The sequence below is a fragment of the Globicephala melas genome, chromosome 8, assembly GCF_963455315.2.
Source record: "Globicephala melas chromosome 8, mGloMel1.2, whole genome shotgun sequence".
Lineage (NCBI taxonomy): Eukaryota > Metazoa > Chordata > Mammalia > Artiodactyla > Delphinidae > Globicephala > Globicephala melas.
Genome location: NC_083321.1, coordinates 103,929,830 through 103,956,495, shown reverse-complemented (window position 1 = coordinate 103,956,495; position 26,666 = coordinate 103,929,830). Strand labels below are relative to the sequence as shown.

Below are 26,666 nucleotides of genomic sequence, written 5' to 3'. Positions count from 1 at the left end.
GTCATGCCCCTGCCGTGCCCATACGTCTGCTAACATGGTCCGACCAAAACAAAACAAGGAAGAAGGGAATATTCTCCAAACAGAATGAAACATCCCTCTGAAAACTCGGGATCCCTCCTAAAGCAGGTGCCCGGGAGCATGCTGGGCCCCTGACCTCGGTCCAGCCCCAGAGGCCGCCCCTCAGGCCACCTGCACACCCGCTCCGCTGGATCCCCTCCGCCACTCAGCAGGGTGTGCCCCCCGGCCCCTCTCCCCACACCCCCAGACCCAAGTGCTCCTTCTTGGCCCCAGTCCGACCCCTCTTCACACTCACCACACCTGTCACCATCTGTGTCTTTGCCAGCCTGGGCGCTGCGCGACACGGGGACCCACAGGCTGGCTGATGGTGGGTGCTCAGTAGATCTGGGGAAGGTGTGTGTGGTTGAGATGAAGTCACAGAGGCAGGACACGGGTCTTAAATACAACTTTATTGGGAGCAGGCCGTTGTCCCCGCAGCGGCCAGCTCCCACGTATACACAGTATACAGAGCCCAGCCAGTACCCAGGTCCTTCCATCCTTCTGCAGTACACACACGGAATGCAAAAGAACCAAACACAAGGGGGTCTCGGTAAACGACAGTGTCTAGTGCCTTCGGGAGCCAGTGCCCAGGCTGGGGGCACTCGAGTCCCTCCTCCCGTCCTCGACTCGCCTGCCCCCGCTCCAGCATGGCGAGGCCCACGAGGTTGAGATCCTGCAATCAGTGCACACAATGGGCAGAGGAGGCAGAGGCTCCTGAGCCCAGACCCTCACTGGTCCACACCCCTCGGAAGAGGTTGCTGCAGCCCCAGAATGTTCCTCTTCTTCCACAGACATGAGAGACCACCTTAACTTTGTCTCCATCACCAGAAACCTGCGCCTTGAGGCTCGTCTCTGCTCAGCCTTGGAGAGTATGGTTGGATTAGTGAAATGGTCCCAGACAAGACACACCTCCCAAGTTGTCTTGCTCGTACTTCTTTTAAAAAGGAAAAAAAAAAGGTAAAAGGAAAACATCACGACAGAAAAGAGCGCTGAGACCCAGCTTACGTCAGGAGCAAGGTTAGTTGTCCCTCCTGGAAATGATCCGTCAAGCCGCTCCCCTGGGGGCCAGGCGCCCCCAGGGACGGCACCTCCCTTCCCACCCACCCGGTCCCCGCCCCTTCCGCACGCCCCCGCGCCACCCTCTCCTCCACGAGGGGGGCTGCACCAAGCACAGGGTGCGGTGCTGTCGTCAGCTAGCGGGGGTCCACCTCTGCCCTGCAGCCCCAGTGTTCGCTCGGGCAGGGAGGGGGGTTCCTCCTCGCTCCTTTCTTCAAGGGTGGCTGCAGCCCAGCCTCCGACATCCTCCTGCCCTTCGCCCCCTGTGGGAACGTGTTCAGGGCTCAGCCAGGGTCAGACTGGGATTAGAACACCATCCCAGGCTCACCTGGCTGGTCGGCTGGTTTGTGGATTCTATCAGGGGAAGGCAAATCAAAGGGCTGACTGCCTTTCCCAGGGAAGGCAGTGCTTGCTGTCACCTCACCGAGGTCCAGGACTCACTACCTACTCTCTGAAGCAGAACCTCCCGTCTTCGTGCTGGGGCAGCTGCACCCTCAAGAAATACCCTGCTTGGCCAAAGAATCCCTAACTCCAAAACATCGTCCCCCTTGGAGCTGTAGGAACCATCCGGTTTCCACCCTGCTACCGTGTCTCTGAGATAGACGAGTCTCCGGCAGTTCCTACTTGTGGCTGCCAAGGGCCCCTGGGTCAGCTAAGTGATTCCTGGTGTCTCCTGAAACCTGTCCCCATGGCACCTGAAGAGAGACCCTGTCATCGCATTTGGAGGCCCGGGGGGTGGCGGGCTGAGGGGAGCACGAAGCATGCATCTCATCTCTGTGTCTGGGCAGCTCCATCTACAGGGGAGGACAGCGGGGCTGCTGGAAGCACCAGGGTCCCCATTGCCCCGGGGAGGGACAAGGGTGGGTTCCCAGAGAGCAGAGCCTGAGGTAGCAAACAGTGAACCCCGTTATCCAACTGCAGAAACTACAGCCTGTGATGCAACGTTGACAGACCCCAGGCAAGACCGCATGTAGCTGTCTGGACGGTGCCTACTTGTTTGTTCAGCACCTGGCCCTTCTGGGCATGTCCCACGTCCCCCTAGTGGGATCAGGACTGTGGCAATGCTGGGTTAAGGTAACAGCCTGACTTATATCTGGCTCCCTGGAGGAAGAAGCCATCAGAACTGGGGCTCCCTCCTCCCCATCCTAGGGAGACATTCCTGCAAAGCTCAGACCCAGCCCCAGTGACAGCAGAACCCTCTAGGTCTCTCCTCAAACTCCCTGCTTCGGGCACAGAATCCATCACCCCAGCATCTTTTTTTTTTTTGATGGTCGGATCCCTCTTGAAGAAGACAACAGTCTCCTTACTGACCGCCTACCTCCACCTGCAAAGACCCAGAGGACACCTATGCAGAAGCCCTCCCACTAGTCTGAAGACTACGACACAGGGAGAGGAGGTGGCCCTTTGAGGGATGGCCGAGAGTGGAAGGAAGGTGAGGAACTTGGGACTGTCCGCCACACACCTCACCCCAAATGGAGCGGCCCAGGCTCCAGTTATACCTGCCCCCTGCCCCTCAGCTCTGCCCACCCCCAGCCAGTTTTCACTGTTCGGTCCACATCAGTCAGAAAAGAAAGCGGCTGAAAGCACCACAAAATCCTGCCTCGTTCAGAGACGGCTCAGAGTCCTGGGGCCCCCTGAAGTCGCCAGGCTGCCGGGCCTTGGCTCTTCCAGCAGCCTGCGGCCTCCCTGACAGGGGCCAAGGTCCCTGAAGTTCCGCTGGGAGGCGCCCATCCTCCAGGTCCCTGGGAGACTGGGCCCAGTGCCTCCTGCCCAGCTCCAAGCACCTCGCAGCCTCACCCCGAGGCTGGCCCCGGAGGAGCCGGGCGTGAGGTAGACTGTGCCTTAGTGACTTAGCTTCCCGGCCCAGGTCCTTGTCCCTGGATGTGGGTGGCCTCGCGGCTTGGGCCCCGGCCAGTGCCCTCTGCCCGTGGCCGCCCCGGAGACAGCAGCGCGAGGGGCTGCAGAGTTAAGCGGCGGAGCGCTCCGCTCAGCACGGCCTCAGGACACAGAAGTCCAGCTCCTGGGGCTTCCGGCGCAGGTTGCACCGGTCCCGGGCCAGCAGCCGCCCTCCGTGGCCCACGCACTTGAGCGGACGCCTCTTGAAGCCCCGGCCGCAGCTCTTGGAGCAGGGGGACCAGGCGCCCAGCTCCCAGGCCGGGCAGGGATCCCCACAGGCGCGCGTGTCCGCCGGCCGGTGGGCGGCGTCGCAGGCGGATGCCCCGCGCTGCCCGGGGGGCCCGCGACAGTCCACGGGCCGCCGCTGCAGGCCGCCCCCGCAGCTGGCCGAGCACGGCCCCCAGCTGCCCGCCACCCAGCGTGCGGGGGCCCGGGCGTCTGGCTGCTCCACCTGATTGGAGAGGCTGAGGACACTGTTGTGGAGCACAGAGGGGGCCCGGGGGTCCGTGGGCGGCGAGGCCCGGTCCTCCCGGGGCTCCTTGGGCAGGTAGAAGGAGTAGCGGACCCGGGGCGGCGTCATCTTCCCCACGGAGAGCACCTCCACGGTCAGGGGCTCCAGGATGGGCCGCGAGGCCTGCAGGCTCTCCACTGCGGTCCCCGTGCCGCTGTAGCGCAGCAGGCTGCCCTTCACCACCAGGTCCCGCTCCACGGCCGACACCACGAAGTGCCCGTTGAGCAGGTACTTGCCTTGGCTGTTCTTCAGGGCCAGGTAGTTGTCGTCTCCGATCAGCCCTTTGTAGCCGCGCTGGCGGATGTCGATGCTGGAGGCGCCCGCCGGGATGGCGACCACGAAATTGTAGCCGTGCCTGCGGCGGCAGAAGAGTAAGCGTTAGACCGATGCCTGCCGCAGGACCTCGCTGCCCTCCGACGCCGGGACGGGTTCCCCTTCCCAAACCCCGGGCAGGTCACACAGGTGGCAGAGTACTGGGCCTGGCCCAGCCCATGGGTCACACAAACCGAGAGGTGGGGAGGCTGTGGGCACATCGGCCGGCCCGTGGATGTGCTGGCTGCACCTACCGCCTCCAGAGGGAGCGGAGAGGAAGGGGGAGGAGGACGGGAGGGGCCGGGGCTGGGGCTGATGCAGGGAGGTGCACACCCTGGGGTCAGGGACCTACGCCAAGCCCTGGCTCGGGCGCCAGCTCCCTGGTGGTTTCAAGCAAATCAGCCTCTCTGGGCTCCAGGGGCCTCATCTACGCAATGAGCGGGTTAGAAGATGTCTCAGCTCCTTCCCACTCCACTAGTCTATGAAAGGGACACCTGCCATTTAGCCCGTGAAGAGAGTCCGGGGATATACCTTTAATTCCCAGCCCGGTCTCCCCTGCGGGTCCCTGAGGGACAGCCTGCAACACCATCTGCCTGCAGCACCCGAGTGCCCGAGAGGCTGCACCCAGGGCTCGGCAGGGGGCACTGTGTCCAGGGGGCGGGCAAGGCTCCTGGACAGCCATCGAGGCCTTACTGCCCCCAGCACCTGGACCCCCAAGTCCTCAGAGCCAAGCACACCCCTCGACTGAGACAGCAGGGACTCTGCTTGCCCCTGCTTCTTCCAGAGCTTGGGTCCGGACTTTGCAAGGAGCACATCCCCGTGAAAATAAAGGGACCTCGGAAAGGCAGGAGCCCAGGCTCAGCAGAGACATTTCTTCGGCTGATCTGGGCACCCATCTCCCACGAGGGGGCTCCCTCAGTCCCAGCCGTTCGCTCCTCTGTCTCCCTGCAGTTTAGTGCCATTCTCAGCTTAATCCTGTCCCCAAGGCCAGGGCCTCGGGCTCAGAAAAGGGGGAGGCTGTCACATCTGTCCCCAGGTATGTTTTGTTATCATCACCATGACCATTTAGTGAGCATTTATTATGCAGCAGGTACTATGCTAAGCATGTCACTTGAATTAACTCCCTAATCCTCACAGTAGCGGGACATGAGATATCCTAGCATCGTGCTCACCTTACACGTGGGGAAGTCTAGAATTCTTAAGATTGCGCCACCTGCCCAGCTTCATCCAGAAAATGGGGAACTGGGACTTGAACACAGGTCAGTCTCACTCTAGAGTTCTAGACAGACCCTAACAACTCTGCCAAATGCCTGAATATCGTCTCCAGCTAAGTGGCTCCTAGTCAAGCCTTCGTCTTTGTCAGATGAATGAATGAATGAACATCATACTTGTAGCCGAGCCCGAGTGGCCTCTGAGGCAAGGGTACCAGCCGGGATTTGACACTTACTCCATCTAACCCAAGCTTCCGACGCCTGGGGGCCATTCCACGGGAATTGCCCTCCTTCCCTCCCCCCACCCCCCAGGGCTCAGAACTCACATGGGCTTGGTGAAGAGTCCTGACACCTTCTTGCAGCTCTTATTGTCTCCCCCGCACACCCCACACTTGTCGAACTTCTTCTTGGAGCCCAGGTTCCCGTCGCAGCCAGCCTTGATGCACTTGCCTTGGACGCAGACCGAGGTGGAGTCAGGGGTACACAGTGTGCCGTCCACCACCTGCAGTGGCCCAGGAGGGGGAGAAGAGGAGGGGGGCAGCTCAGCCTGATGCTCCCCAAGACGCCACCCCTGCCCTGGCCTCCTGCCCAGGCTCACCCACCTTCGGTGCCAGCACGTAGAAGTAACCGGTGCCGTTGGCTCGGCAGATGAGTTTGCACTTGTCCCGTGGGGAGACGCCCGAGTACTTGGGCACCCAGGCCACGGCCAGGCTGAGCCGGTTCGTGCTGCGATTGTAGCCGTTGAAGGCCTCGCACTGCTCCTCCCGGAAACTCTTGCCAGAGGCTGGGGAGGGGGAACACATGCAGGAAGCTAAAGGGAGGGCCAGGTGGGGAGAGGGCAAAGGAGAGACGCCCCCCGGGGGTGCTTCGCCTCCCCTGGCTCTAAACGGTTCCTCCTCACCCTCAGCCGGGGCGTCCTCATCACTGAAACCAGCCCACCCCAGAGGACCACGGCAGGCGGGGACCAAAGGATGCAGGAGACAGATGGCAACGCATCCCGCGGGCAGTGTGCCGCCTCCCCCAGTGGTCTGGCCTTAAGTTCCCTCGAACAGGAGTCCTAAACAGAACCCCCCAGCAGTCTATTGAAACTGCGTTCAGAACGTTCTTAAATGCATAAAATACATAGATTACAAAGAACACCAATTGTATTTATATGCAGCTATCGATATATTTTGAAACATATTTGTGATTTATGTGCTTCCTTGTTAACCCATTAAATAACAAGATCCAACAGTGAGTCTAAAACCCGCTGTAACTGTGAGCTAGTGATGAGCTCAAACGCCATTTTAAGGAATCTGCAACAACTGAAAATATGCAACACGTGAAAATACCCATGATCTCTAGTGGCAGAGCCACAGGTACTGTGACTAGCGTTGTAGTCTGTTGCCTAATTAAGAGAAATACTAAATTTGGGGTGGAAAGGTTAGTAAAAACTACTAAATTTCTAACTGAAGGAAATACTAAATTGTAGATTAAAAGGTTAGTAAATATAGAGATGTCATTTTCCTCCCACCCAAGTTCTTGAGGCTTGGATAAAGAATTCCTGCTTGGGGGGCTTCCCTGGTGGCGCAGTGGTTGAGAGTCCGCCTGCTGATGCAGGGGAAACAGGTTCAAGCCCTGGTCCGGGAAGATCCCACATGCCGCGGAGCAACTAAGCCCATGCGCCACAACTACTGAGCCTGCGCTCTAGAGCCCGCGAGCCACGACTACTGAGCCCGTGTGCCACAACTACTGAAGCCCGTGCGCCTAGAGTCTGCAACAAGAGAAGCCACTGCAGTGAGAAGCCCGCACAGTGGAAGAAAGAGCAGCCCCCACTCGATGCAACTAGAGAAAGCCCGCACGCAGCAATGAAGACCCAACGCAGCCAGAAAGAAAAAAAGAAGAAGGGAGGGAGGGAGGAAGGGAGGAAGGAAGGGAGGAAGGAAGGGAGGAAGGAAGGAAGGAAAGAAGGAAAGAAAGAATTCCTGCTTGTATACAAGTAAGAATGGTGTCTGAGTTTGAAACTGGGCTGTACCTATCCCAATCTCATTAAAAATAGCAAGAAACTGAGAATGTGGAAAAGATGTAATTTACTTTTATCCCAGCAAATTACAGACAGCTGATCGTGGTCTGTAGGAAAGTCAAACAAGGGATATGTAACAGTTCCTTTTTTTCTAAACCATATTATTTCCAGTCTGCTATTGTTATTGCAAAGGATTATTCTCAGAAAACAAATTAAAAGCTAACCTATTAAAAAAAAAAAAAAAACTTCTGCTTATGAAGATGGGCTTGTCTGTTCTTAACTAAGAGGGTTCTAGTATCCTGTCCCCTTGGGCCATCTAGACTCCCAGCCTCAGCATCAGAGGAAGACAGCCCTGGCAAAGGTGGCTGGGCCAAGAAATGATCCCCAGGTTTCTGCACAGCTGCACGTCCGGACTGTGCCCTGGGAGTAAGAATCTCGACTGCAGGAGCTCTGTGGCCTCCCGCCCACCTCCCCAGCCCGGCCGCGGCCGCCCCCGCTCACCTGAGCTGGGGCAGGACTCCAGGCTGCAGGAGCGGTATTTCACCCTCACTCCCTCGCAGTACTTGCCGCCGTTGGCGGGGGCGGGGCTGCTGCACTGCCTCCGCGCCAGCTGCACGCCCCCGCCGCAGGTGCGAGAGCAGGGCCCGTAGGGCTCCCACTTGGACCAGGAGCCGTCCACCTGTGAGGAAGGGTCTGTTACGTCCCTGCGGGGTCGGGGCACGGCACCCACACGCTGAGCCCGCACAGGAGCCCCTCGGGGACAGCCTCCACCGTGCCATCCCACCGGAACGAAACCCACTTTGTGCCACGAGGGAGAAAATGAGCAGCAGATGATCCTGTGCCTGGGACGCACACGACACTTCAGCCCATTGATTAGCGAATGCCCACTGCCCCCAGTTACACAGGAGGCCGCGCGCAGGACAGGGCTCCTGGCTGTGGAGTCAGGCAGGCAAGTTCCACCCGGGCCTCTGCCCTCGCCACATGGGTGGCCTTGAGCAGGCAGAGGAACTTCCTTAAGTTTCAGGTGCTTCGTGTGCAAAAATGGGGCCAGCACATCGACCTCGGGTGTGAGGTCAGACGGAAGACTTAAATGATGCAGCGTGTGTGAAATGTCCTAGCTCCGTGCTTACCACCGCGAGGGAGCTCAGGGTTTCTCTTTCTGTGTCGTTAGTGACCTTACAAAAGTCTCTGAGTCTAAAGGATGGCCAGTAAACCGTGTCGCCATAGATATCTGAATATTTTTATTTGTAAGGTTTCCATAATTCAGACTTTTCACCAAACCAGACTGGTCTTCACCTCAATCCGGGGTTAAATTTGAGAAAGTTTCACTACAAGCAGATGTAATGTTTGTGCTAAGAGGAGATAAAGACAGGAGGCTATTGAGCAATCCTGAAACTGTTTGGCTTTGGGGTGAATTATGCAGTGTTGTTTTAATTTCAAGAGGGTGGAGAAGGGAGAGAAAATTTACAGTCTTCATTATGTTTTTCTTAGGATGACAGTAAAGCCAGTTCTCAGCCCTGAATACACACGAGTTGGGCAACAGGGCCCAGGTGTACGAGGCTGGTGGAGAGGCTGTCACAGGTCACCCAAAGCCGCGAACCTGCATGGAGCCCCTCAGGAACTGGCTGCAGGTAAGACAGATACCTTAACTTAGGTAGATACTCAGAGTTTCGTCCTGAGGAAGGACACTTTCCCTTAACCCTGCTTTCTCCTCAAACCATAGCCCACCTCATTCATGCCTTCCCTTCCTCAGAGAATCAGCCACACCTGCTCTTTCTACCTGCTCCCTCCTCCGTGCCTTGCAGTACGGGCTCTGTCCCCATTGCACCACGGGAACTGCTCTCTCGAAGGTCAGCAGTGTCCCCTCTCAAAGGTCAGCAGTGACCCCCCCCTAAAGAATGAAAGAGTCCGTGCCCAGGCCCGTGGTCTCCAACCTTCAATATTTAACTTTGCTCCTTTGGCTTCTGAGACGAGGCTATGCTTTTTTTTTTACCTGGCATCACTTCTTCCTACCCATTCCTACAGGAAACACTCCTGCCATGTGCCATTCAGTCACTCATTTGCCAAACATCTGTTGAATTCCTACCACAAGCCTGGCACCATGTGCAGCAAACCCCTGCCTTTGAAGCGACTGCATCCCAGCAGGGAAGACAGACCATGAAAATAAGCCTGCGCACATGGTGTCAGATGGGGTTAAAGCAGGTGTTCGGAGCGGGAGATGGGGAGGGCCCTGGAGAGGGGGCTGCCCTGTGTTACAGGGGGGCATGGAGGCCTCACCGCTGAGGTGACATTTGTACAGAGGCCCGAAGGAAGTATGGGAGTGAAGCATGTCGATACTAGGGAAAGAGCGATCCAGCGCAAAGACCCCGAGGAGGCAGCGGGAAGAGCTGAAGACAGAGATGGGGCTCTCGCTGGGTCTGAGCGAGAGGACCTGGCTTGCATTTCAAAGGATCGCTCTGTCTGCTCTGGAGGGAACTGTCTGTAAGGAGTAAGGTCAGAAGCAGGGGGACCGGTTAGGAGGCAGGGGGGATAATCCACGGGGCCGGGGGCGGCGGCATGGAGGGGGTGACAGCAGAGGAGGTGGTGAGAAATGGTTAGGCTCTACGTCGATTCTGAAGACAGTCCACAGGGATTGCTGGACGTGCGTCTGGGGCAAAGAGGCGTTGGCCTGAGCGCATGGGAGACGCCAGAGCAGGTTCGGGGTGGTGACGAGGGCCTGCATTTTACAGATGTCGTATTTAGGACGGTCATCAGTTATCCAGATGGGGCGATGGAGATCCAGGGAGACAGGCAGTGTCCAGGAGAGAGGTCTGGGCAGCAAACTTGGGAGTGTTCAACATGTAAGCGTAAAGGGCGTCTACAGCCAGCGATCTAGATGCTCCACCTGGGAAGGTGGCGTGGATCTTGACAGGGGCGAGGACCGAGCTCTGCAGCACCCACCCCAACGCTGGGAAACAGGAGTGTGAGGAAGGGGCAGCTGGGGGGAGGAGGGAAACCAAGGCAGGTGAGTCTGTGTCCTCAGGGCAGAGAGCCATGGCCGAGTCAAATGCTGCTCGCAGGTCAGGCAGGAATCACCGAGCAGCAACGTGCAGGTCATTGGTGACCTTAAGAAGAGTTATTTCAGAGAAACAGGAGGACTGAAAGCCTGTTTGGAATGCGCTCCAGAGAAAAGTGGCAAGACAGGCGTTGGCGAGAGCCGGTTCATACAACTCTTTCAAGGAACTTTGCTGTAAAAGGGAGTCAGGTAGGGGCTTCCCTGGTGGCGCAGTGGTTGAGAGTCCGCCTGCCGATGCAGGGGACGCGGGTTCGTGCCCCGGTCCGGGAGGATCCCACATGCCGCTGGGCCCGTGAGCCATGGCCGCTGAGCCTGCGCGTCCGCAGCCTGTGCTCCGCAACGGGAGAGGCCACAACAGTGAGAGGCCCGCATACGGCAAAAAAAAAAAGGGAGTCAAGGAGAGAGACTGTGATACATGAGAACAGGAAGGATCGTGAGAAGTTTAGTTTGAGGTGGAAGAAACTACAGCAAGCATGCATCCTGATAGGAACGATCTGCCTCAACACAGGGGACAATCTGATGCTGCAGGAAAGAGAGGAGATTGACAGGGTGCTTTCCTTGAAGAGGTTGGGAGACTGAGAACTCAGGAGATAAAACGTGATGTGACCCCTGGGCAGGCCCACCGCAGTGTCCAGGTCATTGATTCAAGCGGAGGCCAGCGAGCAGGACTGCGTGTGCTTCTCCGGCCATGTTCACCTACACTGGCACCACTGAGAAGGTGAGGGAGTCGGATGCCACCAGGGTGGTGGCTTAGCCCAGTGAGTACGAGGAATGGGGATGGGGGCAGAGGAGTGTACGTGAAGGAGTGGTTCCAACGATGGACCACTGTGTCTCAGCTCAGTAAGAGGCTGGTGAGGGCCTGAGAAGCCTGAGGGACGATGGAAAGATGTCAGGTCAAGGGACTGTAGGTCAAATGGGATTGAAGAATTGCCGGAGTCCCCAAACTGGAGGGAGTGAGCTGGGAAAATCGGGCTTCAGTGGACAGAGTGGGACCCCTGAAATGAGATCTCTGGGGTGACTCATAGGACAAGTTTTGTGCTTTGACTTTAGCTAATGAAGGCAGTGTCCTCCCTAAAGGGCCAGGGTGGAGGAGGGACAGTTCGCTCAGAAAGAAGGTTGAGGATAGAGTGGGTTTGGCTCCTGATGGATTGAGAGGTCCAGAGAGCTTCCCCCATCACATTTCCTGTATCCAGTATCCCCCTAACCAACCTCTTTATCCTCTGACTCATCTTCCCAAGAGAAGGAACTGGCAGTGACCGGCCTGTCCTCAGGACCTTCCGGCCTCAATGCATCAGGCTGGTGGTCAAGGCAACTACATGCTAGTAGCGAACCACCCTCCCAAAGATGCCCCCAATGGAGTGCCCATCCACGCTAGCCTCCAGCTCAGCCCACCACCCAGACTCTGCTCCAGCTCTGCCTGTTGAGACCCTACTCATCCCTAGAGGCTCTCTTCAAATCCCACCTCCTCACCAAGGCTTTTTCAGGCCCTTCTGATCATCATTAATCTCTCATCCCTGCTCTCCACGACACGTTCTCGCACTCTGTCTCAACACACAGCACACACCCCTCTGCGTCTTGGATTACAGTTACATTTCTAGCTCCCCCACTAGACTGTGAGCCCTCTCTGACATGGCCCATGTTTCATTCATTTTTCTGACCACCACAGTACTTTACCCAGATTCCTGAATAGAGCGGGCTGTTGCCTAATGAATGAATGAAGCTTTAATTAAACGTATATTCCCAGAACACAGAAGATTCTACATCATTCTGTACCACGCCCATCTCCGGGCAATGGATAAAGCGCTTGGTGAATGCTTGTTTATTATTGATCCATGGCCTCTGAGTACATAAAACCCCAAGGTAAGCCCTCCCGTGGCCAAGGCAGGGGCAGGAGAGGGCTGGACAATTCCCGCCGGGATCAAGGGAGAAGATGGGCCTCTTTCTTATTCCTTTTGGTGGAAAAGCGCAAATCCCTTTGCTCTCCCAACCCAAGATCTGGAGAAAACAAAGTTTTTATTATATTCAGAGAGTATTTGGATTCTGAATTTGTTCCGGTTTGGTTGCTATTCCTGTTTATCGGGAAAAAATAACTTTTGTTCATTTATGTTTCAACTTCAAAAACGACCAGTCACAACAGAAACTGAAGCTTGGTTCGGGATGTAACACATAGGGTTCTGAGCCTGGCTCATCTTGAGCCCACGGCTCCCTGGCCATGAAACTCCCGCTGAGGGCAGAAAGGAAGGAGCGGGCAGTGAGCCAGTCCGAGCTCCAGGTGTTGGGCTCCAGAGCTCCTCCCAGGGTGCAGCTCAGGGCCAGGCCCGCTGCCCCTGGGAAAGCACCCCACCTGCCTACGGCCTCACCAGTTTCTCTGACCGGCCTCATTTTTCTCTCTGGTTTCAGAGTCAAGAAGGGGCCAGGACCACAGCCAGGGCAATCGAGGCACAGAGCAGCAGTGAGATAGTTACGGCCACACAGCAGTGTGTGCCAGGGCTGGTCCCCAGGGCAGGCCCCCGGAGTCCACCCCCCGCCCCCCAGCCCACTCACCCTGTGCTTGCCGAGGCTGCGTCTCTCCACACAGGCCCCCTTGAGGCAGAAGCTGCCGTCCCCGCAGCTGGTGCCGTCGGCCCAGGGGAAGTGGCGGGTCTGGCAGAGCGTCTGGCCCTTGGCCTTGCCGGTGCACCACAGCTTGCTGCAGCGCTGCATGTAGGGGCAGGGCTTCGAGCCCACGCCGAAGGCCAGCTCGCACTGCTGGCTCAGGGGGTAGCTGGCACCCGGCAGGTCCTCAGGCAGGGACACGGGCTTGCTGGGCTCGTCCAGAAGACAGTCGCCTGCGGGGAGCCGAGGGCGCTCATCAGGGGCGAGCCAGAAAGGTGGCCGTGGCCGGCACAGGGTCTCGACGGGAGCGGGCATGAAGCCAGGGGAACAGAATGGGCCCCGTCAGACGCCGCGGGTCACGCGGCACAGACAGGGCGGGGCCGAGCCCGCCTCCCCGGGGCCCCACTCACCGTGCCCGCTGTCCAGGAAGTCAGTGACGATGGCGGCGCTGCAGGCGGACCAGGGGTTGGCGCGGTCGATCTGGATGAGCGTCGGGGACATCATGTGGTTGCCCCGGAGCTTCCCGAACACCTCCTCGCACACCTTCACGTTGTCGTGGGGCATGTTGAACACGTGGCCTGCGGGGGAGGCGAGAGGCCTCAGAGGGCGGCACGCGGGCGAGCGTGGAGCAGCCTGGGGGGCGGGTGGGGGGCGGGAGCTAGAGGACCTGAGTCTACGGCTTTCAAGCGGGTCATTTCTGCCTAACGGTAGATTGCTTCGCAAGCGTCCTCAAGATCATGTTCCTGGGGACTGACTTCCCTGGTGGCGCAGTGGATAAGACTCCACGGTCCCAATGCAGGGGGTGCAGGTTCAATCCCTGGTCAGGGAACTAAGATCCCACGTGCATGCCGCACCTACGGAGCCTGCGTGCTACAACTAAGGAGCCCACGAGCCGCGACTAAGGAAGCCATCTGCCACAACGAAGGCCCAGTGCAACCAAATAAATAAATAAATATTTTTTTAAAAAAATCATGTTGGGGTTTTATTGCTGTTATTTTAAAAATACAAAGAGAGAGAGAGCATGATCCCACAGGTCCTGCCCTGCCCATCGGCTGTGGGCTCAGTGAGGACAGCAGGGTAGGGAACGTCCTCTCCCCTTGGCCCCTAGTTGATGAGACACTCTGACTGCTGACCGACACAGTGCCACCGGCCACCTGGGCTGGGGCGATCGGGAAAGTGAACCATCACCAAGGGCGACTCTGACCCTAAGGAAGGAGCCCCAGGGAGCAAACATAGACGCCCACCCCTGCCCAGAACACCCAGTGCAGGCCCAGAAGGGCACTCTCCTCCCTCCCCCAGGAGCCCCCAGCCTCACCCAGCTCGTGGGCTGTGGTGAAGGCCGAGGGAAGCCCGTCGTCCTCGATCACAGAACAGCTTCTCTTGGGGTCGCACATGGTGCCCACATCAGCCATGCCCAGCGTGTCACAGGTGGTGGCCCCGCACAGGTCCTGCCCAGGTAGGGGAGAAGCAGAAGCCGGCCGGAAGTTAGAGACGCCACAGAAGGACCAGATGGGAAGGTGGGGCACTCCCCCCGCTCCGGGTCCCAGCAGGCCCGGCACTTCCCAGCCAGGCCCTTTGCCCAGGGGGGCTGCAGGGCTGTCATTCATGGAATGCACGCAGGGAAAAAGCCTCAGGAGGGAAGCTCGGTGGCTTGCTGAGAAGATGCAACCCAAATCCTACCCAGGGAGGGCCTGGGAGGAAATTAGGAGGTACAGGATTACACTGAAAGGACCGTCGCTTTCTATAGACACAGCCTTCCAGCCCCGAAAACGGCGACTCCCCAGCCGAGTGAGGTTCTGGTTGTGGCTAACTGGGCAGAAGGGGGTGGAAGCTTGGCACCACCCCAGCCAGGGTCGGCTCTGGGAGCCTCATCCCTGATGAGGGACTGCCTTTGGACCACCATGAATTAAGCTCAGATTCTCAGCCAACGGGTCACTGGCCAAGGGCCCGCCCTGCCCAAAGCCCGGCTTCCGCGGGCTGGGAGTAGGCAGAGAGAGGCAGAGACAAGCCCGGATGCAGACCCAGCTCTACTGGCCACAGAAGCTTGGGGGACCACGGGCTCCACAGCCGCTCCAAAGAAGATAATTACATGAGTCGTGACCTAAGCAGGAAGGTCCCTCTTTCTGTACTGAAACAGCCTGCAGCGGGGCCAGAGCCTCTGGCAGCCTGGATGGAATACTCTTCACGTACGTGGAAGGGTCTCCTGGGGGCACAGCTCGCAGGACTCAGGAGCATCATGGGCCAGCAACGCATCCAGGTGCCTTCGGAGCCCGGAGAAATAGGATGAGACACCTGTACACATTCTGCTCCTCCTGAGAAGACACTTTGAACGGGTGACACTGGTACTTTCTACGCCACATCCCTGCCTTTAACATGGTTGGCATTTGACAGTTTACACGAAGTTGATGTGCAGCATCTCGTGTAATCCCCACCACAGTCTGAGGAGGCAGAGGTATTATTACACCCATTTGTCAGCGGTGGAGACCGCGACTCGTATCACAGCTGATCACGGTGGCGACTGAGGAAATGCTGACACTGGGCGGCACCTGACACACACAGCGCCAGTTAATCCTCCAGCATCCACTAGAGTAATGACGGCACCATCACCCTCCACAGACACCTCTTCAGACTCCCCTGAAGCTTAGAGAAGCTCGAGTCCCAGTCAGGGTCTGAGGACTGGACAGCCACCCTCTGTCCGCTTCATCGCAGCTGTTTACTCAGCGTCTCCTGAGTCCACGCACTGCAGGTGTGTCCCCCGCGAGCCCAGGGGCTCACACAACAGGCACAGAGAGCTGTCCTCAGCTGTGTATCTCCCTAGGGGTGTATGTGTGCGTGTGTGTGGTGTGTGTGTGTGTGTGTGTGTGTGTGCACGTGTGCTGACGTGGGGAAAAGGTGGGCAGCCAGGGCGTGTAAGGGGGACCAGGGAGCATAGGAGGAAACGTGGTCACAATACAGAAAATCAGCAAAATTTAATCCCAAGCGCTCAGCAGTTTACCACCTGAGCGGTCAGACTTGGCTTCTCACGGTCAGGTGACAGTCACACCTCCTCATGAGTTCACAGTGATTCTGGCCAGAGAGCTTCCAGGGTGATCAGACTGAACCCGAGGGCACCCGAGTCACTGGCGGGTAAAAGGCTGTCCCGCTCTTGCTCACGGCTCTTCTGTCCCTTCTGGGAGCCCCCGGGGGGACCTCGAATTCCGGTCTCTTCCAAGTCCCCTTCCCTCTCCAAAGGCTCACTCCCCAGAAAGTTCTCCCTCCGCCAGAGTCCTGAAACCCAGAAAACACCTGCTGTCGGGACGCATGAGGGCTGGCGTGGGAGAGGCTCACCTGACCGGTGGTGGAGGGAGCGTGGCCGCCCAGGAGCAGGCTGGGCTGGCGCAGCGGCCTGGGAGCGGAGGATGGAGGGAGGCAGGAAGGCTCGTGCAGGGCCAGAGGGAGATGGGCACGAGAGCACAGGAGCCCACAGACGTGGTCGCCCCTGAAAGTCCTAGCCTGGCGGTCACAGCCCGTAGGGAGAGCCTGCAGGACGAGCGTGTCACACTGTCCCCGGGCCACCATGTGCACCCAGCACTGGCCTAGTGTACGAGAGGGCACGGCAACGAGCACCAGGAAGCCCAGAGTCTGGTCCTGGCCCACCACGCCGCAGGTGTGTCCCTTCGGGCAAGTCACTCCTGTCCCCTCGTTCTCCTCCTCTGGGGAAGGGCCAGCTCCCAGCTAAAACCCAGATGGTCCCAGCACCTGAAGCCTCTGCTCCTTCCCGATCCCAGGGTGCTCAGCCCACCCCCACCCCCACCCCCTGGCCTCTGGGTTATAAAAGGAGCACCCAGAACGCTCTGCTTGTAGCATGGAAAGAACCCTAACGCTGATCTGGTCTGCTGACCACACTGTGTAGTTGATAAAACTGAGTCACAGAAGCGTGAAGTCACTCACATGGAGATTCAGAGGCCCATCTCCTGCCCTGCTCGGCGGAAAAGGCTAGAGCAGGGTGAGAGCTCAGGCCGGAGTCTGGCGGCCGCGCCTGCCTCTGTGGTCAGGAGGTCCTTAAAGCCAAAAGCTGCCTTCCTCTCGGTGAGTGTGGATTCTCTCTGAAGCAGACATGCAGCTGCAGGCCCTTCCTGGCCAGGAGCAACCTGTTCTTTCCATCAAGAAATCCCAGTTTCCCTGGATCAAACAAGAGCAAGGCAAGAACCGGCAAACTTCCTGAGGGTCGGACGCAGCTGACGGCAGCTGCTCCGCGGTACCCAGCCCATCGCTGTGGGAAGATCAGCTGCTTGGGGTCAGAGGTGCCGCCCGGCCCTCTGCCTGGCCCTTCGCCCTGAGTCAGGACTCAGATGGGGCCTCCCTGGGCCTCCACGCTTTGAACTCCCACAGGTGGCTGTGCAGGGTCCCATGGTGCCTCGCTTGTGGCCCTGTGTGTCTCCACCCTTCTGGAACGAACTCAGATGCACTCAAGCTGCCTTAACCTCTTCAGCTCAGGCACTTGTCTCCAGAAACTGAAACGGTTCTGGTTCCTTCCACCTGGAGGGCGTAGGCACCGCCCAGCCTAGCCCCTCGCTATTTCTGGTGATTTGCCATTTCTTGTAGCTGCAACTGCCTTTCCAAATGACCCAAGAATCATCTTGGCCAACAGCTTAATCCTCCTGGATTATTCTTTTCTGATTGTCTCTTTTTATAAAAATAATTTAGGACTAGAGCCACATTTTGGAAACAAATCAATAAATAAGGATAACGCCTCGCAGCTGCCTTCCTTACGGCCTTCCTTCCACCTCCTCTCACCTCCCCCACCATCTGCTGAGATGCTCGTGTTTTCAGCGGTAGGAAGAGAGGGAGACCCACAAAATCAAGCACATTCATTTTTTTAATGCGGCAGAAGATACCTGTTCCGACGGCGCCAACTTCCTGCTCACACCGAACTCCTACGTGTGCGAGCCAGCGCTCACGTTCACGGCCGCGTCACAGCTTCCAAGAATTCTACTCCCAGAACCTCAGAGCCGCCCTCTCATTCTGCAGGTGAGGAAACTGAGGCTCCGTGAGCTCAGATCACTCCCCCAAGGCCATGCCGCTATGACGTAAAGAATGGGGTCCGCATCCATGCCTCTTGACACCAGGCCAGCAGTGGCCTTTGGTCTGGATAGCACCACACGAGTTAGGGTATCCTAATCGCTGGTGAAACCACCCTGCACTTGTACTAACACTGCCCCACAGCTTGTCACCCAGCTGAATCTCTCAGGCGTCACTGGATTTCTTCATCCAACTCAGAATCCACTTCTGTTTGTAATCTCCGAGGATGGGAGGGCATGGCTTTGTTAGAAGAAAAAAAATCTAGCAGTTCAGTGCCTGGGCGGTGTGACTCAGGACACCTGGAAGAAGAGGTTAGCTCACCCAGGCAGCTTCTATCAGCAGATTCCACTGGGATATAAACACCTCAAGATATACAAAGTGGTATCCCAGCAAGAGATGGACGAAACCAAACACGAATTACATCACCGAGGAAGCAGAGCAACCTCACCGCAGGAAGACCAAACAACTTTCTCCAGAAGCCGTCACTTCAAGGAAGGGTGCGTGCCATGTCCAACAGTAGCTGGCCTTCATGCACAGATGATATTCTGAGCGCTTTACCTGCTCGCTTACAGAATCCTCACAGCAGCTTTATGAAGGAGATGCCATTACCAGGCCGTGTCCTACAGATGAGACCCGGAGAAGATGCGTAACCAGCCCAGGGTCAAACGGCAAGCCCAGGTTAGACTAGGAGGGAGGGGCCGAGGGAGGGCTGAACCCAGGCAGTGCATCAGCAGAGCTGGGCCCTCCTCACCCTTACATGCTACTTCCAGGGCACGTGCTCCCAAAGAACGAAGGGGCTGGGGGGTCTCAAGAGGGCAAGGTCATCCATTCCGGACCCTCTGCCCCCAGAGCGCTGGTGGGTCACAGGTGGGCAGAGGCCGGAGAGACCCGGGGAGAGGGGAAGGCAGGATTAAAGGCCATGAGTGCTCTGGGAACGGGGTCTGCGCCAGGTCCCATCCCACACCTGCACAGACACACTGACCCCAGCCCTGCCGTGCACCGTCTGCCGGCTCCTCCTGGGCAAAGCCTGATGGTAGAGAGCGAAGATGAAATGCCAAAGAACCCGAGGCTCCCTCTCCCAGCCCTGCAGCCTCAAAAGCTGGATGAACAGTCCCCAGGAAGGGAGGTGAAACTACCTGAGCACGCAGAGCGCTGTGGTCCTTTCACCGCATCAGCACCTCCCTCCTGCGAACACACTGAACAATGGCGACATGCATGGGCCCATCGGAGGGGCTACGAAGGTGTAGAGGGGTCCTGCCCGGAAGGTCAGTGGGAATGGCGACCGTGGGGCCCGGAGTTTCCACACAGATGGGAAGGGTTGGGCACACCTGCAGGGGGATGGGGCAGAATGCTCTGAAGCAGGGCCGTCTCAAACCTCAGCTCTGGCCAGGGACCCATCGGTCACGACCGGACAGCCGCAGACATACTGAGCGGCACTCACGCAGCGACGGTACCGGCTGCCGTAACCGGGCACCAATTCTGGGACCCTCGGCAGCTCGGCCCCTCAACAGCCCTGCCAGGCAGGTACCCTGGTCGTCTTCATTCTCCTTGTTTTACAGGTGAGGGGAGAGTAGTTCAAACAGCTGATTCGCTGCTGAAAGTGCAAGTGCCAGGATCCCAACTCAGCTCTGCCCGACTCGGCGCCTGTGTTCTTTCCATTGCGCCCTGCGACCCGGGCACGGCGTCACAGCAAGGTGAGCGCGAGGGCCCCACGCGAGGCCAACACCTACAGAGACGTTGAAGGGCAGGACCTACTGAGGGACCGACCTCGCTGGCCCTCCTGACTAACCAGAGTTTAAAAAAAGAAAGAAAAGATTCCAGGGCACATTCCTCCCTCCAAACTTCCTCCCCACCCTCCCCCATCACTCCCAGCTTGCTTATTTGCTGTAAGAAACGGGGCAGAAGAGCTATCACCCTACAGGCCAGGGAGAATCATCTCTCCTCCTCCCTCCCAGAAGGAGTGGGGTTGACTTTCCAATTAGTGATAAAGATTTACAAACTACTAAATGACAGATCTACAGCTGTCTCTCTCTCTCTCTGCTAACATCTTCCTCCGAGACCTGACTTCAAAAAAGCTTCTCACAAAAGACAAAAACTCTAATTCGAAAAGACACAGGCGCTCCAGTGTTATAGCAGCACTATTTACAATAGCCAAGACCTGGAAGCAACTTAAATGTCCATCGACAGATGAATGGATAAAGAAGATGTGGTATATTTATACAATGGTATATTATTCAGCCATAAAAAGGAATGAAATCATACCATTTGCAGCAACATGAATGGATCTAGAGATTATCATACTAAGTGAAGTAAACCAGACAGAGAAAGACAAATATCATATGATATCACTTACATGTGGAATGTAACAGAATGATACAAATGAACTTATTTAAAAAACCCCTAATAGACTCACAGACATAGGAAACAAACTTACAGTTACCAAAGGGGGAAGGGGTTGGGGGAGGGATAAGTGAGGAGTTTGGAACTAACATATATACACTTACATATGTCTTATATATATATATAAACTATAACACATATGTACATATATAAAATAAACAACAAGGTCTTACTATATAGCATAGGGAATGATACTCAATATTTTGTAATAACCTATAAAGGAAAATAATCTGAACAAGAATATATATATATATATATATATACATATATATATATGTATGAATCACTTTGCTGTACACCTGAAACTAATACAACATGGTAAATCAAAAAAAATTAAAAGATCCTGGTGACTTCCCTGGTGGCACAGTGGTTAAGCTTCCATGCTCCCAATGCAGGGGGCCCAGGTTTGATCCCTGGTCAGGGAACTAGATCCCACATGTATGCTGCAACTAAGAGTTCACATGCCACAACTAAGGAGCCCACGAGCTGCAACTAAGGATGCCGCCTGCCATAACTAAGACCCAATGCCACCAAATACGTAAATATTTTTTAAAAAACATTAAAAGATCCTGACAAAATTATGATTCTTTTTATTGTGTTGGGAGATGTGTGTAAAATCCATATTATTATTTTATTATTAGCATTTCTTTTGTCGGAACACTAAATTTCACTGCCATGCTGCAACTAGTTGATCATGGAAAGAACTGGCCTCTGTTTCAAATGAGGGTCCACAATGTGGGTCCTTTCTGCACAGTGTAGAATACATATACATCCCCACAAAACCCAAGGCCAGAACGGGAAGACGAGCGCCAGCCTTGGGACGTGAGAGGAGGAACGGTGAGAGCATGAGTGAGGAGAGGAAGAGAAGAGAACGAGGACAGAGAGCCTGCCTCGATGACCCCACAAGAGGAAGAAGACAACGCGGAAGAAATAGGGGAGAGAAGGGGACGAGGGAGCAGCAACCACGGTACTCAGTGCGGCAGGAAAAACCAGTAAAGGAAGGAATAAAACCCACAAACTATGAATCCTAAAAAACAGCCAGTCGCATGGAGGAAATGTCACAAATAGCAAACCAGAAGGTGGCCTGAGGAAGGGCCTCCTGCAAGATAGAGAACAAGCTTCCTGTCCCATCACCACCACCTCCTTCCTTCTTGCCTTTCCTTCGGTCCAGCATCTGTCTGTCCCTTGTTCTCAGCTTCCAGACTGCAGTGTTAAAGAGAATGACCCCGCTCTGGGCTTCCAGAAGACAGGGTCCGAGCCTTCGCCAGGGCACTTACACAGCATTGTAATGGGTTGTTTCCTTGTCGGGGTCCCTGACACACAGTGAATTCCTGGAGGCCAGAGGCCACATCTTAGGAGTATCTGTAGCTCCACAGCCCAGGATAGTACCAGAAATAATAGATGCTCAGGAAGTGTTACGAGAATGTATGGATAAATGAATGGAAGCCAGTGGACCACGAAGTTGCCCAAACAGCAGAGGCGCTAGACCTAAAGAGAGAGAAGGCCTGGAGAAGTGTGGTCCCACTGGACCACTGCCCAGCACAGCAGAAGCCACAGAAACTCCTCCTCTCAGAAATAAATGTGCACATGGAACGGCTGGCTCTCATTCTCCACACATCCTGGTTCCAGTCCTCTGTGACCTCACCCTGCTGTTATGAGCTGGAGGCTGATCGCTTCGCAGAATCCAACGTGCACTCTTCCTACGGGAATGGACTTATTCCGAATCTTTAAGGAAACTCCTCAAATTGTCAAAATCCTTGCTGTAGGATCCATTGTTTCTCCTTTGTGGGCAGTAAAGGATCCTCCCTGGGTCTCATCTTCCCAGTGTTTTGATCTCAATACCCCACAGCCCTCCATCCACCTGCCAAGGGGACAGCAGGCTCCCTCCCCACAGCCTGGCCCGGGCTTGTTTCCACCGCTACAGCTCTGAGACGTCAGAGGGGAACTCCACGCCTGCCGGGCCTGACCTCCTCCTGCTCTCTGCTGGGCACCCCGGCACCAGGAGCTCCCTGGAGCTGCTCTCACCTCTTCCTCACGGGAGGAAGTACTGTCCGGCCAAGCCCGACCCCTTCCTAACTGCTTCCTCCCCGTGAGAAACACAACCGGAGTGCAATCAGAAAGAGGCAATCGCCATTTTTCCAATTTCTCTGGGGCAACCAAGAAATAGGTGACTCTAAAGGGACTTCCCTGGAGGTCCAGTGGTTAAGACTCCACACTCCCAATGCAGGCGGCCCGGGTTCGATCCCTGGTCGGGGAACTAGATCCTGCATGCCACAACTAAGAGTCCACATGCCACAACTAAAGATCCCGGACACAGCAACGAAGATTCCACATGCTGCAACTAAGACCCGGTGCAGCCAAATAAATAAATAAATGTTAAAAACAACAACAACAAAAAAAAACGGTGTCCGTCAGTTCAAGGTCCTTTAGAGACAAAAGGTAATTTACAAAATAAGCACCTTTCTAAAAAACGTCTTATCCAAACAAATTATATATATTCTTTTCAAAGTTTAGTTTGAAAAAGCATGGATTACACCACTATTCCAATAAATAGGGTTTAAGCAGAGACGCTCACACATCTGATTTAAAAGATTACTCCCCACCCTTACAAAGTAAGACAAAAGTCCCTCTCGCGTTGGAGCAGAGAGGAGGCCCCAAGTTCCTGGAGACCACGTCGGCCTCCGTCTAGAAAGAGCAGCTGCGCGCTGGTGTTCTCATCTCATACTGTACCTTCCCCGGGGAGCTCAGGAATGAGCCATTTCTGAGACTCTGGGAATGCAGCAGGCCCTGAAGTCTGTACCGGCCAGGAGGAGGGACGTTTGCTCTGAAGCATGAAGCGCATACCTGCATGATGGGCCTGCCGACACAGCCTCCCCGCTCTCTGGCTTTGCCCTCTCCACGCCCAAGGGAAAGACAGCTTCTAAGAGTCACACCACGCACATCCCATGCACATTCCGACCCAAGTGGTCATACATCTTGTACCCATTATGCATGGTCAACATAGCCCCCTAGGGGAGGTCTAGCACACACCACTGACAAACAGAAGCTGTCACGCTGTTTGATTGCTTCTTCTTCAAAAGGCGGATCCTTCTGACGGCATGGCCCCTATTCCCAGCAGGAGTGCTCTTCCTACGGCTGGTTCCAAAAGTCAGCCTCACCACCAGGCAGTAGAGACGGAGGTCTGTTACTTTAGACCAGTGAATGGCCTCCACAGGGGCATCGCAGGTAGCAGATGGGGCAACAGCTGCTTTGCCCATTAAGAGATCCTGTTCTTGGCCTTTGCTTTTTCCCCAGCCATCTGACTGCCGAGTTGGGCTGTGTGCAGAGGTTGAAGCCGCCTCCTTTGCAGCTTCCCCGTGACTCAGGCAGTGCTTGTAGGGGCTGGGCAGTGACAGCTCCACAGACCTCAGTTGGAAGAATGAGCGCAAGGAAACGGACTCGGGCCAAAGGCCTCCCTAGAGGAACCAGGTGGTGGGAGGAGAAGGCTGGGAAAGGAGGAAGCTTAGCTCCAGGAAGGGACCAGCTGTGCCAAATGGGTTAGTGGGGAAGTCTTCAGCTCCTGTTCCAGCCCCGTGTGCGCCAGTCCATCTGGATACAGTGGAGAGTCAGGGCCCCATAGGTACCCGAGGATTCCTTGCCACCCCCAGAAGCCTGCGGTTATGATGTCAACAAAACAAGAGCCTGGCACAGATTCAAAACACAGCCCCCCACATCAGAGGGCGCAGCAGGTCACATGGATACTCGCTTTCCTCCCAGTCTCCTGTACCTGAGAAATTTCAAGAATTCGAAAACACAGCACCCAGTCACCGCAACATCTATGAATCTAAATTTTCAATAGATCCGTAGCAAAAGGCAGAGCTGCTTTTCTGATCTGCTTTTTTGATCTGTCTTTCTAATCCCAAGACTCGGTATCTTTCCAACCCTGCAGCTGAGATCCCCAGATGCTCTGCCCCGAGCCCACTCCACTTCCGCACCGCCAGGGCCAGGAGATGGAGTCCTGCGGTCAAGCACCATCATAGGAAGTGTCGGTGAGTCTGGGTCATGAGCAGCCCTGCCTGCTCTGCCCGGAGCCTACATCAGGACACAGGGTCACACTCCACCAACAGGGATACGGGAAAAGTGGAAGAGACGTTCTCAACTCAGCTCTGAGTGAAGCTCCACTTGACACTCCAAGCCTCGAACGGTTTGCCTGCTCTGAATGGGCCAGAAGGTCCTCCAAGAGGAGACAGGCCCAGCACAGACAGATGGAAGAGAAGCAGCGAGGAAGACGGAAATGCTGCCTGGACTTGACTGAGTCTCCGTCCTTTCACTGCAACCCACGAAAAATCCCAAACGAGCCCCTCTATCCCAATCCAGCTTTCCCAGGCCCAGGACAGGTAGAGGATAACGGCGTGTTACCCACGAGAAAGGCACCAGGCGCTCAACTTCCAGTTCCACAAGCAGAAAAAAAGAAGCCTCGGAAGGATACGTCCGAAAGGACTTAGATGCCTCCTTACAGTAGGGGCGGACCTCGCCAACACCATCCTCAGAGCGCCTCCTATCTGCCTTGGAGACAAACTGCGGCTCCGGGGCGGCAACTTCCTGGGTTCCGGCCCCTCGGCGCTGGATCCAGGAGGCGCTCATTGGCCGCGCCGGGCCTACACCTTCCGAAGGAGCAGGCGTTCCTCTGACCGCCCACGTGCATCCGTATGCACAAGAGCCGGGGCTCCACCGAGCCTAGGAGCCGGCTCTCCCCGGAAGATCCCGAGTGGCAGTCGGAGGAGGTCAACGAGATTTCAACTCGGGGGTGGGAGATGGAGGTGACTGCGCGCCACAGAGGGCATTTAGAGAGTTAAGGGCAGTGACCTCCCCCCCAAAAAATGGAGGCTATCTGGGTCCAAAGAGGTGACAAATCAACTCACCTGCCGGGTGAAGAGGATGGCGGTGTCCCAGTACTCAGGGTGCTTGTCACTCACTTTGTTCAACTTCTTCTGCCACGCGCAGAAGTTGCGCAGCGTCAAGGCCGCGTTGCCCGTGACCTTGGGCCCCGTGTCGCGGTCTCCGAGAAGCAGCACCTTGACCACGACGATGTTGATGGGGTTGAGGATGCTGGGATGGCGGTAGAGTCGCGCCGCCGTGGCCAGCAGCGTCAGCAGATAATGCTCCAAGTCCGCGCCGTGGAACTTGACCATCGACTCGTCCGCCACCACCAGCGTCTCCACGTACCGCGGGATAGACACGAAGCGCTTGGCGCGCCCGGACCTGCGCGGGCTGCGACCCTCCCCTAAGCCGATCCGCTGAGGCTTGTAAGGGTCCAGGGCCTGCAGGATGGAGGGGTTCCAGCCTGAGGCCACCCCGCAGCGAGACTTGGGACCTGCGGGAGGCCCGCCGGGGGTGCCCCGGCGCTGCAGGAGGTGTGCGCCCTGGCTGTTGCGCTGCGCCGCCGGCGCCCTGGCGTTGGGCAGCGGGCTAATGACGTACTCGGCGCCTCGGTAGCCAAAGGCTCCGCGTAGCCCCCCGCACAGGCTCAGGGCGGCGAACGAGTCTGGCTCGGCATTCACGTCCCCAGAGTAGAAGCAACGTCGCAAGTCCGGAGAGCTCCCGATGAGTCCCTGGAGGGGGACGCCCAGATGCTCAGTGGCGAAGGCGGGCGCCAGGAACTGAGCATCCGGCGTCAGGTGTAGGTAAAAGTCCTCCTGAAATGCTGTGATCTGAAAAATGAGTCCCTGATCCCCGGAGTCCTCGGGACCCCGCCAGTAGTAGTGGCGGCCGTTGATGTCCGGATCCAGTCGGATGGGGACCACCACCTCTCGCTCTGGCTCTGAGCCTCCAGCGGGTGCCCCGGCGAGAGCCAGCGTTAAGATGCCCAGCAGAAGCATGGCGCCGGGCAGCGCACAGCAGCGCTCTGGGAAGGGCTCGGCCGGCTCCCCGGCCGCCGGCACTGTCTCCTCGCAGCCCGTACACCGGAACCACCGACGCCTGGGACCGCCCGCAGCTCCCAGAAAGGAGAGCCCCGGGGAGGGAGACTCCTCGCAGAGCAGCGAGCGTGCACCGGGCAGTTCGCGCCTCCTACCTGTGCCTTTCCAAGCAAAGCGCGCCCTGGGAGCTTAAGTACAATCGCTGTCAAGTGCAAGGACGAAGATTTGCAGCCGAGAACTAGAGGGAGGTGTCGGCCGCTCCTCCGAACCGCAGCCGCTCCGCTCGCAGCGCCGCAAACCAGGCGCTGGGCGAGCCTATTAAAGGCCCCCTCCTCTTTGGACTGCCCAGTCAGCGCCCTCCCTCCCTCCCCTCCCTCCCAAAGCTTGCAGCCTCCTGGGGCCACCGAAGAACTCGGTCCCGCCTCCCGAGCGGAGAGCCACTTGGCGGGGAGGGAGTGGCGTTGAGCTGAGGCAGGAGGCGTGGGCTGGCCAGAGAAACCAGCGCCGGAGTCTGGATTCGTGTCCTGCCCTCACGCTAAGTCCCAGTGCCCGACACATCAGTCCGGACCCACCATCCGGCCGCTCTCTGGGTCTTAGCCTTTACCTCAAGGCA

At 56.8% G+C, this 26,666-nt stretch overlaps 1 protein-coding gene across 1 annotated transcript; it reads right to left on the bottom strand.

Annotated features, from left to right (window-relative positions):
- Positions 1–1,191: 1,191 nt before the first annotated feature.
- ADAMTS15 (ADAM metallopeptidase with thrombospondin type 1 motif 15) lies at positions 1,192–26,377 on the bottom strand. The gene is made up of 8 exons (XM_030841452.2): positions 25,058–26,377; positions 14,011–14,143; positions 13,106–13,273; positions 12,645–12,928; positions 7,547–7,724; positions 5,646–5,827; positions 5,370–5,545; positions 1,192–3,875 (listed from the first exon to the last, which is right to left on the bottom strand). The coding sequence occupies exons 1-8, from the start codon at positions 26,012–26,014 to the stop codon at positions 3,101–3,103; spliced, it is 2,853 nt and encodes a 950-aa protein (XP_030697312.1). The 5' UTR covers positions 26,015–26,377; the 3' UTR covers positions 1,192–3,100.
- Between the last annotated feature and the right edge of the window lie 289 nt (positions 26,378–26,666).

Bases quoted from the DNA above. Each gene is read 5' to 3' on its own strand.
- ADAMTS15 (XM_030841452.2), bottom strand. From the start codon at position 26,014: ATGCTTCTGCTGGGCATCTTAACGCTGGCTCTCGCCGGGGCACCCGCT. The intron at 13,274-14,010 runs GTGAGGCTGGGG...CCTCCCCCGCAG, and splicing joins CACCACAGCCCACGAGCTGG to GCCACGTGTTCAACATGCCC. The intron at 12,929-13,105 runs GTGAGTGGGGCC...GGCTCCCCGCAG, and splicing joins CTTCCTGGACAGCGGGCACG to GCGACTGTCTTCTGGACGAG.